Below are 14,977 nucleotides of genomic sequence, written 5' to 3' on the forward strand. Positions count from 1 at the left end.
TCCCCCGGGCCGAGCCCCGCCCTGCACTGCGGGGGCGCAGTGACGGCCGTGGGGCGGGGCCCGCGCTGGGCGTGGCCAGTGCGCTCAAGAGAGGGGGCGGGGCCTGAGTGCGCCTGCGCGGTCCGCTCTACTCAGGGAGGCGGAGAAGACGCGCTGTGGAAAGATGGAAGACTACCAGACTACCGAGGAGGTAACGCCCGCTCGGCGACGGAAGGGTGGATGGAGGCCAGGATTCTGGGCGCGGATGGACACGCGGTCCTGCCGGGGCAGCCCTAGGTGCCCTCCTCCCTCGGCCGGAGGCTCCGGGGCGCCGGCGCCCCGCCCAGCCCGCCCAGGCATCACCGCCGTTTCCCCCTCGGGGAGCGCCGCGAGCGGCGGGAAGGGGAGCCCGACTCCGTCCCGCGCGGGGCGGCCCAGGCGGCTCTCTGCGAGAGCGCCCGAGTCCGCAGCGCCGGCGTCTTCCCCCGGGCCGGGGTCGGCCTCGCCCCGCGGCCGGCGGCGGAGGACGCCGGGAGGATGACATCACTCCCACCCCTATCCGAGGTGCAGACCCCCGCCCCAGCCCGCAGAGCGGCCCGCGCCGGGGTGGGGGACCGAGCCTGGACGCCGAGCGCGGGAGTGCGGAGTGGCCCGCGCGCCTCCCGGGCCCCTCGGCCGCCGCTGGACGTCCGGGCTGTCCGCCCTGGCGGGGTGCGCGGCCAGCGCCCGCCTTTGTCTCCGTCCCGCACCGTGTTCTCCCACCGAGGCCACCGCCAATGAGTAGTGCATGTCACTTCGAGATGCTCGCAGGGTAGCTCATTCTTGAGGGAAAAGTGTCTTCCGCCTCAGTGAAGAAATAGGGTAAAGCACACAGTCATTTGCCAGGAGAAGCTACTCGTCCTAACGGTGGCTGCTAGAACGTCGCCTTGGAGCTAACTGGGAGAGTAGGAGAGTGGGGCTGATGGACGCTGCTTAATTAGACAGTCCTTACTCCTCCTTGTTGAAATTCAGATAGAATCCTATTATGCAGTCTGTCAGAAATAAAAACTATAGATAAATTTGGTAAGATCTCCTGTCTTACCATTTTTGAAATTTAGTTTCAGCAGGAGTGTTTTGAGGGAAATTAAAACTGAGGCTTAAGGACTGATTCCCTAGACTTTCAGTCTTGGTCTGATTTCCTTATTAGTGCGAACTTTACATGACAGTGTCATAACCAGTGCTTGAATGCTGACAGCAACCAAGAGAATAATGATGAGACAAGGATTAGGAGCAGCTAGCATTTCCCCATAAACTACTAATATAATATTGGAAAATGGCTTGTATAATGGTAATATCGAGTAAAACTTTTTTAAGAAAGGAAATGGCTATGTAAGAGAGCGTCCTTAATACAGCATTCTAATTCTGGCTCTCGAGAATGAGGTGGCTAAGAGGTTTTATTATTCTAGATCTCAATTGCATGTCTGTAAAATGAAGAAGCTGAACAGAGTGATCTGAATTTTACACTAGATGTAAGCCCTGGGAGGTTGAGACCATGACCCTTGTAGGCAGGTCCTCCTGCCAGCCTCTCAGCTAAACCTTTTCCTTGTATCCTCTGAGTCCACATAGATTCCTGGGCCTTTGTAACTCTACTCTCAACTCATTCCATAGAAGCTAAAACTGCCCACAGCATTCAATATGACTGCTTTGCTTTCCACTAAAAGTTCGTTCGTTCTTTTTTTTCGAGACAGAGTCTCACTCTGTTGCCCAGGCTAGAGTGCCGTGGCATCAGCCTCAAAAGTTCTTTAAAATGTCCCTCAACCTTTTTCATACTTTAAGCATATGGAAAGTCAAACAGGGACTTTCCTTTGTGATTTAGTCACTGTAGTCACTTAGAAGCATCCTTTAAACTTCCAGAAATGATTTAATCTCTAAGATACTACGAATTTTCATTAACTCTGTGAGTTGGTTTTGTTTCCAAATATGACTTCTGAGTATATATAGCAAGTGAGGTGGCTTCGGGCAGTCAGCTCTTGATCCTCCTGAAGAGAAAGGGAGGACTGCTAGAGCAAGGCCGGCCTACGGTGGGCAGCAGCCCACCCGGGCAGGGAGGAAAACTCACTGTCACAGCAGGGCTCTGGCTTTCCTCCGCCAGTGCACTGCTGACTGCAGGCCCAGGGCTGTCCTCTCAAAGGCATGTCCAGCGCTAAGTACCTTTCCTGGGACTCTGCTGTAACTTGAAACGATTGTTTCCATGTCAAGAGCACATTGGCAGGCAAGTAAGTGACGATATTTTCAGTATGATCTTGTACACATTCAAATCTACCATATGTAGAAAGGAAAGGAAGAAAACTACACTCCTGGAAAACTAGACTACCACAGGCAGCCCACCTCCCCAGTCATCTGACAGTGGTGGAGAACTGTACTAGCAGCTGGTTATTAGTCCTGTAATCAGACATTAGGAAAGAAAAATAATTACCTGTAAATAGTATAATCATTATAATTTTATGACAAATGGTGGCTGAAAAAGAAACAAAAAACCCACAAAAAGCCTCTTTAAGTTTCAGGCCCCTAATCAGTTTACATCAGGAAGGAGAGAATTACATCTTTAAATTAGATTACTTAAGCATCTTCAGTTAATTTATAAAACAGTCAAGTAACTCTTTTAAGATTCTCTATTGGTGAATGATCCTAGCAGCCAGTTGAAATGGAATGGCAGACTGAATTCTAGTTTAAAAGTGAAGTCTTGGATTGTGGTATGATTAAAACAAAAAACCTTTAAATTGTATACACGTATTCTGGTCCCCTGGTTTCTGAGGACTGGGAGTGCCTTCCTCAGTAAGTTGAACAGTCTCATTATATTATTTCTAAGATCTTCATTTCTAAATTATGTTCATTATCTAAATTTGCATGTATCAATGCAGTGAAAGCAAATCTTTTAAATAAATCAAACTTAACTACATTTTCTCCCTTACAGACTACTTTTGTTGTGGATGAAGTGAGCAACATTGTAAAAGAGGTAAGAAGAGAATGCCTGCTTTTTAAAGTGTTTGTTTAATGGCTTATGTGAGAGAAAATAACGTGTTTTAAATACTATCTTGGAATTGTTTCAACTGAGCCTGTATGTTTTGGCATTTCAAATAACAGTTTTTATTTCAGTGAATATTTAGATAAGAATTATTCCCATATTATGTAAATTATATATTTTAAATCAAACAGAATTTTATATAGGGAGCATTATTACTGAATGTCATCAAGGCTCAATTCTGTAATCTTTAAGCATAAAAGACACATGGCATACAAATTAATGTCTCCAGTGTTTAAATGTAGAGTAAGTAGAAGAAAATTGAATAATCAACTTCAAGTTATTCAGGACCTGTTGATCCAGTTTGGGGCCCGGTCACTTATTTTTCTTACATTCCTAAACACACTTTATTGTTATCAATCACAGTACCTACCATAAATGATGAGGAGGATGAGAGACAAAAGGGTTATTTTTCATTCATTCATTACAAAAATACATATTGAGGGAGCACATAGAGGACTGGTTTAGTGTGGGGGACAGGCACTTACCAAATAATTACACTGCAAAATGTCAGCTTGCATTTGCTGTGTGGCACTGTGAGAGCATTTAAAGGGGAATTTGACCCACTGAATCAGTCTAGGGACATTCAGAGCTGAAATCTGAAGAATGAGCAGGAGTAGGGTTAATGCAGCAAACCTCGAGGGTGGGTATGAGTATGGGTGAGGAAGTCGGCAGGGGATCTAGGGGAGCCAGGAGGGTTTACATAGTCAGTTTCCTGCCTTCCCTGGATAAGACTGAGGACATGTATTGAAGCTATCCACTAAAAGAAAGCCATTAGATGATCTGAAGTTTAAGTTCCCCATATGTAATGCAAATTACTGACTAATGCTAGAGTGATAAAGAAGCACAACCTATTTTTGTGAACAGTATCCAAAAGTAAAATGATTTTTGCACTATTCAGCATCAGGCATGATTTTCTGTTTGCTTTGCGAGATCTGTAATGTTTGCTTTTCATTGTTTTTCTAAATACAGTGTTTCATGTGGAACATAGTAGGGAGCAGGAAAGTGGGTGAAAATTATACTAGAACTGTGAAAAGTGGAGTTGGTTTGTTGGAAAATCTGGCTCAACTTGGTCGTTTTCTGCATTATCTTTGACTTGGTTACCAGGTAGCATTTCCAGCTTACATAGAAACATGAGGTGACACTGCAGTGTACCACTGGCTTCAATAGCTTCTTTGCCTCTGGCAGCAGATTAATTCTGTATCAAGCTGTCTTAGGTATTAGGCAGGTCCAAAATTGGTGGAGGATTTTTCTCCTCCCTGAAACACTTCCCATTGTGCACAGAGAGTTGCCAATTAGAGGTTTAGCTTGAAAGAGGCCCCTTTTCTTGACAATGCCCAGGTCTAGTGATACTGCTATCCCCATAAACTGGGACTGCTGGGCCCCCACCTCACGTAGCCTCTGAGCTGGGAGGGTAGCACATGGGGCAAGGAGAAGGAAGCAGGACCTGTGAATAATGGGACTACTCCAGGTCCCAGGAGAGATGGGAAGGTCCATAGGTAGAAATCAGACTGTGACACAGGTAGGTTTTTATTCCTCAAAAGCAAGGTCGCTGGCCCTCATCCCCAGGCAGCAGATCTGGTCCATCACCACCATGTGCAGCCCAGATCCCAGACTGTTGTTTTCTCTGCCTGTCTGAGTACAGAACTTGGCCCTCAGTGAATGTTTGAATTTTAGGTTATATCTGTCATTAAAACTCAGTTTCCTGGTTTCTAGCACAACAAGTTACGGGCAGAGAAGAAAGCTGCTTAGATGTAGGCACTCTGGCACTGACAGAAACAGGGAGGGAGCTGACAGCGAGTGACCCAGACAAATCGTACGTGTTCCGTGGGAATACTGTATGATACCTTAGCAAGAGCACGACAGGGAGCCACGCATACCGTCACATGACTACAGAAGAACACAGCATAGAAAAAGAAGGAAATTTAGAACAAAGAAAAAAAAATTTCATCACAAACTTAAAATAAGTTTTGGAAAAGGCTGTTCTTTAGTTATCTGAAAAATGTTTATGTGGTAACATACTCCCAGAAAATGCTGGATAAAAGAAGTTGTTTTTTTTTTGAGACAGAGTCTCACTCTGTTGCCCTGGCTAGAATGAGGTGGTGTCAGCCTAGCTCACAGCAACCTCAAACTCCTGAGCTCAGGCGATCCTTCTGCCACAGCCTCCTGAGTAGCTGGGACTACAGGCATGTGCCACTATGCCCAGATAATTTTTTCTATATATTTTTAGCTGTCCAGCTAATTTCTTCCTGGTTTTAGTAGAAATGGGATCTCACTCTTGCTCAGGCTGGTTTTGAACTCCAGACCTTGAGCCATCCTCCTGCCTTAGCCTCCCAGAGTGCTAGGATTACAGGCATGAGCCACCGGGCTCAGCCAAAAGAAATATTTTTGAATCTTACAATTGTTTGGATATGTTTGTATGTTGTCAGTTGTATAAATAACCAATAAAAATTTATCTTATAGTATTAGTATAAGGTACTATTAGATAAAAGTATCTAAGTTTTTTAAAGAAAGAAATAGGGAAAGTAAAATATCTAGCCTCAGGAAAAAAACGTGTTATCTCTATTAATGATAGCAGTGAAAATTAAATCCATTTATTAGGTCAAAATGGTTTAAATAATTTGACAGATTATACAATTATGAATTTTTAAAACAAATATAAAATTTAAATGAAATGTAACACTATCAAAAGGTTATATTTGCAAAGGAGTCCTCATGATTAAAAATAAACACACATTTCACATAAATTTCATTGCATCAGTTCTTTAGGTCATAAATGTCGGTTACTAACTGGGAGGTTTCTGGGTGCCTTCTGTTCACTATGACGCCTTTGTGCTTTTCTAGGCTATAGAAAGTGCGATCGGCGGTAACGCTTACCAACACAACAAAGTCAACCAGTGGACCACAAATGTAGTAGAACAAACTTTAAGCCAACTCACCAAGCTGGGAAAACCATTTAAATACATTGGTAATGGATTTTTGTTTCTGGTATATTTTGGTGGTGGTTCTTTAAATACTGACCAGAGGTGTGTCCAGTGCCAGAAAAGATGGCTAACATGGCAGTTTGGTTCCTCACCTCAAAGGAAGTTCCCAATAGGAGTAGATTACTTACCATACACTCGGCCTGTTTGGCTGTTGGTATAATCGCAGTATATTTGTCAACCAGGATTTTATAAGATTTCCAGTCAGATACTTTTAGAACATGTGGTAAAGGAAGGGAAGGGTCCCCAAGTTATGGTGGTTTGACTTGCAATTTTTCGACTTTAGGATGGGTTTATCAAGGTATTAGTTGCATTTTTACCTTATATTTTTGATTTACGATGGGTTTATTGGGACATAACCCCATTGTAAGTCGAAGAGCATCTGTACTTTGTCACTATGGTAGGACACAGCAATCTTCTCCTATACTTTCTAACATGAAAAGTTAAAAAAAAATACATATATATGAAAAAGTGAGCAAAATAACATCCATGTTGCCAAGTATATTTCTTTAATAAAAGTTTGTTTTAATTTAAGTGACCTGTGTAATTATGCAGAAGAATGGAGCTGGACTACACACAGCAAGTTCCTGCTTCTGGGACAGCTCTACCGATGGTATGGTTTCCAAACATCGTGTTTGTAACACCAGTCAAGTGCATTTTCCCTGAAAGTTTTCAAGTACCTTCTTGGACCATGCTAAGAGAGGTGTTTTTATTAGTCACCTTTTAAAAACCTTTTATTATAGAGTCTTGCCAACCTTCTTCATGTACCATAAAGAAGTTAGTACTGGAGTGTTGGCCTTAGTATGAGAAATAAGATCGTCAAGTCCCGCAGTTTTCCTCATTTAAATGCTGCTCTGTCGTCCTCCCCAGGGAGCTGTACCGTGCGATGGGAGAACAAGACCATGTACTGCATTGTCAGCGCCTTTGGACTGTCCATTTGACCTCCTAGTCCAGCCTGTGATCTTTCACCTCTGTCTCAATGTTTCTTTTCCATTTTCTAACCACCAACTATGAATTCAAATGAACACCTTTCTTGTCCTTAAGTATGTGTTTTGTGGCACTCTCAAAATATAGAGGAAAAAAACCAAATGGCTGCACTGTTATGTGAACTGTACACCGCAACTCCGATGAATAATTTGAAGTGTGTAGTCTGAAGCCTGTATTGCCACTTGTCTTAACTCTGAATATTTCTTTTCAAAGGTGCTAAAAGCTGAAATCTGCTAATGTGAAACTTGCTCTACTCTTTGAAATGATTCAAATACACTAATTTTCCATACTTTATACTTTTGTTAGAATAAATTATTCAGATTTAACGTCTGTTGTGTTCTTCATGTTCTACATAGTATCACAAATGAACTCTTCGTATCTAGTTAGTGACTTCAGCATCTATAAAAGAAAAGTTCTGCTTTGGTCCTCTCCAACATGACTTATTCATTTCACCTGTGGGACCAGGAGCCCGACAGTTCTGCTAGGTTCTGGTTAGATTCCTACCCCTGGGCATCATAAAGTTACTCTTAACCACCACTATAGTCTACACTGGGCTGTGCGCGATCATCTGTGCCTGTTGACTATAGTCCATGCTGGTACCGAAGTGGTTAAGCTCCCTCTTCTAGAGGCGAAGGAGTGGTGGTGGGTGGGGGGCAAGCCAAGTACTGTTCTGTTAGCCAGAGAGCTCTAACTTACTCTTGGCTCAAAGCTGTAACACCACAACTTTTAATCCCATGTTCTGTTTTTCAGTAGCAATTACAAACTGTTCTAGTACTTTACAAAATGCTTTCACAATCATTCATTTTGTGTCCACAACAATTACGCAGTTATTTAAAATCAGAAAATGTACTTGGAGGTTGTCAGATTGGTCTAGTCACATATCCACATAAGTAGGGAGGTTGGCCCCAAACCCTGGTCTGGTCTTCATCTTTAGCTCTTCCCCAGGCCATGCAGACATGGCAATAAAGACACTTCCGTGTCTACTTGCTGAAATGAAAAAAGCCCTGCTCTTGTCTTTTAAAGACCTTTCATCAGACACTCATGTCTGAAAGGCCAAATTAACTCCACACACAAAGAGCAAACAAGTCAAGATACATGTAAGAACTGAATATTAAAAATTTATTAACATTTACCAGAAAGGTAGTGTCAGAATGAAGCCATTCCCAAAACGCGTGTTTGCCATAAATATTTATTCACTTTTGCCTGACTGATGGCAGCCACCACTCTGCTCAGGCACCACTGTGCTCCACTGACACAGTCCACAGTTAAATACATAGCTCCACCTTCCCCTCTGAACTTAAAGTTTAGTGTTATATTTTACAAGTATGTACAGTCTTTGTAAAAAGGCAGTTTTCAGTAGCAGAAAATCCTGTTCATAGTATGGTGGTATAGTTACCAGTATATCTAACATGTCAAATCAAAATAGCATAACAAGATGTCACAGACAAAAGCAACTTCCCTTGGGCCTGGGAAAGAGATTTCTGTCTTTTTTTCAAAAGTCTAACCTCTAAGGCAACTGGTTTTTAAAACCTTCAAAATATACAAATTCACGTTAGTGTTTTAAGTCTAGTCTTTAATACATGTTCATAGAGACTTCTCTTTTAATTATCCCTTTTATGAGCATCTGTGTTTTTCCCATGAAAATGATTCAGTAAGTTACTGCATAATATAATCTATCGAACATACTGTACCTTCAGTAAATAGTTAACGAAATACTTGAAGCTGGTGACATTTGTCTTTTTAACCTGCCCATTTAATGGGTTGGGTTTACATAATGTATCTAAACTTTTATCGTAATCTATAATTATGTACAGTAATAACCTTACAAACTTTGAATATATTTTTATATATATCCCCTTCTCTCACCTTTCCAATGGGGCTTAAGGGAGAGAAAATGGCACCACTTCACTGCTGTAATGATTTAATAATAAATCAAGTGGACCTATTATCCATATGGATAATGAAGCTCTCCCTAGGGAAACTGAAACATTTCTGGTCATCTTCCAGGTTGCCCTAGACTGGACCAGTATAAAAAAACATCCCAAAGATGATGTTATTTAAGCCATTACCATGAAAAAACTAAAGTCAGCCCTTTGAATTTATAATTTAAGTTTGCAAAACTTTAATCCCCTAAGAAATAAACAATTCTCTTGCTACTGTCAAGTTTCTGGCAGACTTTAGTGTTTTAACCTAACATCTATGGCACATATTCTACACACTAAATGCTATATACTGTAAGCAAATTTTTACATGGAGTATTAGTAATATGTTGATATTTATGATACACCAAGGAAGAGAAATTGAAGATTCATGATTTAATAAAGGACCATTTTCCCCTTTAAATACTTTTGTTCTAATTTTTTTGTTTCCAACTTAGTTACAAAAAGTAAATAAATAATCCCATATTTTTCATTTCACTGGGGTCATGAAGAATTAATGTATGAAGATACTAGTCATCAGTTTATAATTACACTATAGAACAAAGACAAGTTCTAACAGTTCCTTTGTGTGTATGGCTAAATGCCTCAATTACTTTACATGTACTGATAAATAACAGCATTCCAAATCATGAACAATTACTTTATAATGATTAAGACTTATAAACTATATCACATATTAGAATATGTTAATCAGCATAAGACTTCATCAGTTTATAAAAAATTATAGTAGTATTAGAAGTTGTAAAATTTGGTAACAGAAAATTTTTTCAATACATCTGAGAACACAGAATCAAAAAAAGTCATCACATATTCATTGCAAATGTAAAAATCATGTAAACCTTGAATTACTCTTGCAATAATAGTTGTTTTAATCCAAACATTCCTATTTACAAGGTTTTTAAAAAGAAATGTGAATAGAATCCATATTAAAGGTACATTATCATTAAAGTTTAAATTTAAAAAAAAAGATACGAAGCCATAATGAATAGTCTCTCATGAACACCTCTAAGGTCCCAGCACTACCTAAGTGGACAACAATTTGCAGCTCTGAATGGTCATCCAAGAGTCAATGCATAGATGAAGAGATGTGGGCACTGCTTGCAGGGCGCAACAATTCTCTTTGGACCTCTGTTGGCCAAGATGGCATCAGTCTGGTTGGCAGTAATTATATATGCTAATAGTTACAGACGTTACAGTGCATGTCAAGGGGAAAACAAAGGAGACATCTATACCAGACTTCTGTATCGAGTCCTTGACTAAAAGGAATTGCAAACTCTCCCGGGCCATGTATGATGCTCAGATTCAGCAGCGCCGAAGACTCTTCCCAGAGCAATGCAGGAGCTTACCTCACTCCCGTGTGGCTCACGGAGGACAGGAAATGGTTTCCAAGCAAGTTACCTTCTACCAAAGATGTCTTTCCATAAGCCATTTAAGATGTTTTACTTTCTTTTCATCTAGTTTCCAAAAGTGAAGTTAAAAAACTTTTTGGCAATAAAGAATCTATAATATTATATAAATCATTCATTTACCTTTTATTAAAAAAAAATAAAGCTCTATGGGGTTTCGTTTTCAAGAGTTGCAGAAACTCTTTATTGGCATGGTAATGGCTCCCCTCGTGCCCACCCAACCACAGGGAAATCCTCTCAGGCACAGTCGTGTCTGTACGCACTCGGGCGGGCACACACAGGCTGCTGCAAAACACCGTGGCAGTAGAACTTTCCTCACAGGACTGGTGGCTTGTTAATTATGTTAGCCTTTCCTTATTCAACTTACCAAAGCCGCCTCAGAGCCCCACAACACTATTACTTCTGCTTTGGTGACAGTGAAGGGCTGGAACCCGGCCACCCACCATTCCCCGGGGAAGTCACAACATACGTGCTTCATCGCAAGTTGCCGATCCTTACAGACACCCTGCAACAAGGAAGGGCTTTACCCCGGACAGCCACAGAAACAGGCTTCCCTTTGAGTTTTGAATTTAAAGGGTCAAAAAACCCAGTATCATGGGCAAGGGAAGAAAGAAGAGCGATGCTACTTGCTGTGGACCTAGTCACAGGCGCCCATGAACTTGGAATTAGTGAATGATTTTAAAAAAAGAAAGTGCATAATTGACTCTACTGAAATCAAGGGTAATTTCCTCCTCACCACTGAGAACATGCCATCATCTGAAGTCTTTTAAAAAAGCATCTGTGTGTTTAAACTTTTTATCCACACCTTTCTTCCCGAATAAATGTAGCCAGCCTGACAATAAATTTGGTCCAACATTTAAATTTGCCCTCAGTTTTGGTTTTCTTTTTTAAAAACATGTAAACAAATAAGTGTGAAAGAAGAGGAAATCTTTGCTCGTAAGGAAAGTCTGAATAGAAGCAGGTATGGGGAAGGTCAGGAAATGGTCACCAAAGGAAGAGGTCCGGGCGCCGTGCCACTGCGCCGCCCTGCCAGGAGCTCAGTCGCTGTCGGACTCCTCCTTGTACTTGGCCCGAATGGCCTGGCCGTTCTGCAGAGGCATTTCTTCATAGTCACTCCTGTCATAAAAGGGACCTTTGATACCACATGACTTTTGACAGCTCTTTATTTATTCTCTTCTTTCACAATGACACACCATTCTAGCAAGGACTCATTTCACGGTTCCACTCTCTGTTTCCTACCGCAGCCTGTCCTGCCCACTGCTGCCCCCCCCCACCCCTACCCCCGTCGCCAGGGCCTCCTGTCCAGAGAGAGGCGTCCTTCCTGTGCTCACCACGGCCCACGGGGACTCAGCAAGAAGGAATACCACTAAATCTAAGCCTGAGCAATGCAAACACAGGAAACAACGAATCACGTGACACTCTCAGGCAAATGTTACACTACCCTGAAGATAACGTTAGACAAGTGGCCCGTTCAGTAAGCGCAGAGAGAGCGACTTACCCATAAATCACATCATCGTCGGAGTCGTTCAGCATGGAAAATGCAGGATTGTCTTTCAGCTGGGACTCTGAAAACCAACAAAAGCATTTTTAGCACTTTATGTTATTAGCCTGGGGAAGCAGGGTGCTGTCCTGGAAAAAGGAGAGGAGTCAGAAAGAGCTGGGGGAAAGAGCAGGCAGAACGCCGGTGCCACCTGCACGCGAGCTGCCTCCTGCCCACACAGGTGGCAGGGACAGAAGACGGGCTCCAGGAGCTGTGGATCTGCCCTGCCTGCTCCTGCCCAGTCCCTGGACCTGCAGCTGCTTCTAAGTTCCTTCATCTGTGAAATGGGAGTAATGACACGTTTATCACAAAGCTGTGAAGCTCAAATGCGACCCTGTTCATGAAGGTGCACTGAAAGCTTGAGTGCGACATAAAACGTCAGCAGGTGGCACTACCTATGCTCCAGGGAGTCCTCATCCTCTTCCGTCCCTGTGCAAGAGGGCTATTTGGGGATTTGGGGATGTTTTTTGTTTTTTGGGGGTATGTTTTGGCTATCTTTTGAATGGCCACGACACTAGTAAGGATGGGGCTACATCCTGACACACCCACCATAAGTCAAAAATATTGTAAGTCGAAAATGCATTTAATACACCCAGCCTACCATCACAGCTTAGCCTAACCTGCCTTAAACACGCTTGGGACACTTACATAAATAGCCTACAGTTGGGCAAAATCATCTAACACAATGCCCATTTATAATACAGAATATCTCATATGATTTACTGAATACTGTATTGAAAGTGAAAAACAGAATGGCTGTGTGGGTACTCAAAGTATGGTTTCTACTGAGTGCATATTACGTTCACACCACTGTAAAATCAAAATCTTAACTGAAACCAGTGTAAGTTGAGGACTGTCTATCTTCAACAGACTTTCTTTCCTAGAGCTGAGGGACGCACTGCTTGTGTTAGGACACACTAACGAAATAAATGCACTCATCACGTGCAGAGTTGACACCACACAGGTTCCATGTATGCTGTGTGCCGTCTAAACTGAGAACTCACCATTGAAATGTTCCTTGTCTCTCTCTGCCCACAGGGAAGCACTGGGAATCACGGTGCCCACATTAATGGAAAACCCAGCAAATGGGTCCTGAAGGACACAGACTTCTGTGTCAGCTGCCTGGCCAGCAACCCACACCCCAGGGTGGCTTACCGTACAGAGCATTCTTTGATGGAGAATACACAAAGGCCAAGGTGTAGAGATAAAAGTTCAACAAGCCGTAGAAAGATAAGAACTCGGCTGGTGCTGCTCGTCAAGGGAAGGAACTCCATGTCTGGACAGAGCAGGTGGCATCTCTGGCCCCAGCCTGGACACTCCTCCCATCAGCGGCCCTTTCTAGTGGTAACCACCAACTAGACTCAGATGCCAGGCGTCTACAGTCCAAGCCCACAGGCAGAGGTCACAGTAAATAACATGTGAATTGTGACCTGAGTATCAGTGAGAACCTGGATCCTCCAAGTGGCAGTGCTCTCACCAGCACCAAGGGCAGAGCCAGATGGGATCAAGTCACATGCACAGGGCAGGAAGACCACTGGCATGTGGGGAATTAAGTTGTCCAGACACAATAACAAAATAAAGAATTGGAAACAAACTCTCAAACCAGTCGTTCCTAATCTTTTTTTGGATTACACACCCATTTGAGAATCTGATAAAAGCTTAGTGTGAAATTCAGTCACAAGAAATTGAAAAACCATGCATTAATTCTAAGGACATAGAGTGTCCCAAGGCAAGAACCCCGGATGTAAAGGATTAATGCCCTGAGTGCCCCAACCATGGAGGAAGAAAAAGCACACACGTAACCATCACACGTCTGAACAAGCACAGGTGCCCTGGGAGGCAACGACCCTGCCCCACTGGCCTGGGGCACAGCGAGAATCCAAGGGGGCCCTGGTATCTCACGAGCCCTTCCCTACACACACAGGCTCAACCTGTGACGTCACAGCCCTGTAGACACTACATCTGGGTACGTCTGGGTAATGGTGAAAGAGACACTGTCGGTGGGAGAGAGGACACTCAGAGCAGCCGTTGGCCGCTCCTCAGCCCTGCTGGAGAACAGCTGGTGGCCCCACTGACACCAGATGTGGGATCATGACCACACTTCATTTATCTGCACGGACACCAGTGTGGACAGAAGGCAGTGTGGCGTGGAGAATGGCTCCAGAGGGCCAGCCTGCCTGGGTTTGGGTCCAGCCTCTGCCACCTGGTAACTGACTACAGGGACCTGCTTAGCGCCGCCACATCTGGCTTCTTGCCCGCAGCGGAGGGGCACAGCTGCCCCTCCTCAAGACTGGGTGGGGCCCAACGAGAGCGCAGCAGGCACCTCTCAGCAGAGACAGGCCTCTGGCCCCGGGCCATGAGCAGCTGCCCTGTCTCCTCCTAGTCTCAAACCTGAAACGCTGACCGCTGCAAGCAGAGGGCACTCCTGTTCCCCGGGCTCTTCCAAGTCAAAGGATATAATTCTGGTAGTGCGCTGACAGTTCTGCTACGAAATTGTCTTGCAATACTTGTGCTCCAAATCTTAAGTAAAGGATGACAATGCTGGAAAAAGAGAGGTAGAGACAACGTGTAAAAATACGCAAAGAAAGGACGCTGACTTTATGTGATCTGTTATATTCACAGTGATACCTGCGGCCTATTCACTATTATTTCTCCATGGAAACCTCTACACACACACACACACACACACACACACACACACACGCACACAAACGCACATGCATGCACACAAAACCTCTGTGTCTGGTTTTCTGGCCTCAGATCTAGAAAGGGTAGACCACTAGCCAGCTGGAGGGACAGGATCCCTTAACCCTGACAAGGACCCTACCACTCTCTAATTGGGGCCCTGCAGCGGGTCCTCAGCCTGCTCTCCTTCCTTCTCTCTCCCTTACTGCCGGTTTCAAGAACGTCTCCAACAACAAAGCACCATCTACCCCGCAGGAAGCCTGCTGCTTCTTGTATTAATAATCTCCCCTCCCTGGGCACAGCGACTCGCACAGTGGAGAAGGCAGCACACCGGGGGTTCACATTCCTGCCTGCGGCTGTGGATGACAACAGAGGACTCTGATACCACTGGCCACTGA

The 14,977-nt window shown here is 43.7% G+C and overlaps 2 protein-coding genes across 3 annotated transcripts in view; one reads left to right on the forward strand and one right to left on the reverse strand.

The window, feature by feature from the left end:
- The first annotated feature begins 79 nt into the window (after positions 1–79).
- On the forward strand, positions 80–7,334 carry DYNLT1 (dynein light chain Tctex-type 1). The gene is made up of 5 exons (XM_012759668.3): positions 80–190; positions 2,933–2,974; positions 5,885–6,008; positions 6,557–6,634; positions 6,892–7,334. Exons 1-5 carry the CDS (start codon positions 164–166, stop codon positions 6,960–6,962), a joined length of 342 nt encoding a protein of 113 aa, XP_012615122.1. The 5' UTR covers positions 80–163; the 3' UTR covers positions 6,963–7,334.
- Positions 7,335–8,104: 770 nt separating this feature from the next.
- TMEM181 (transmembrane protein 181) overlaps positions 8,105–14,977 on the reverse strand; it is a 70,197-nt gene continuing 63,324 nt past the window's right edge. For both annotated transcript variants that reach the window (XM_012759571.2, XM_076002827.1), the window contains exons 14-17: positions 14,353–14,435; positions 13,050–13,139; positions 11,853–11,919; positions 8,105–11,470 (exon numbers count right to left, since the gene is read on the reverse strand). In XM_012759571.2, the coding sequence (XP_012615025.2) occupies positions 11,392–11,470; positions 11,853–11,919; positions 13,050–13,139; positions 14,353–14,435 (319 nt within the window). In that variant the 3' untranslated portion in view covers positions 8,105–11,391. The remainder of the gene's footprint in view (positions 11,471–11,852; positions 11,920–13,049; positions 13,140–14,352; positions 14,436–14,977) is intronic.

The sequence above is a fragment of the Microcebus murinus genome, chromosome 5 (assembly GCF_040939455.1).
Source record: "Microcebus murinus isolate Inina chromosome 5, M.murinus_Inina_mat1.0, whole genome shotgun sequence".
In the NCBI taxonomy this organism is placed as follows: domain Eukaryota; kingdom Metazoa; phylum Chordata; class Mammalia; order Primates; family Cheirogaleidae; genus Microcebus; species Microcebus murinus.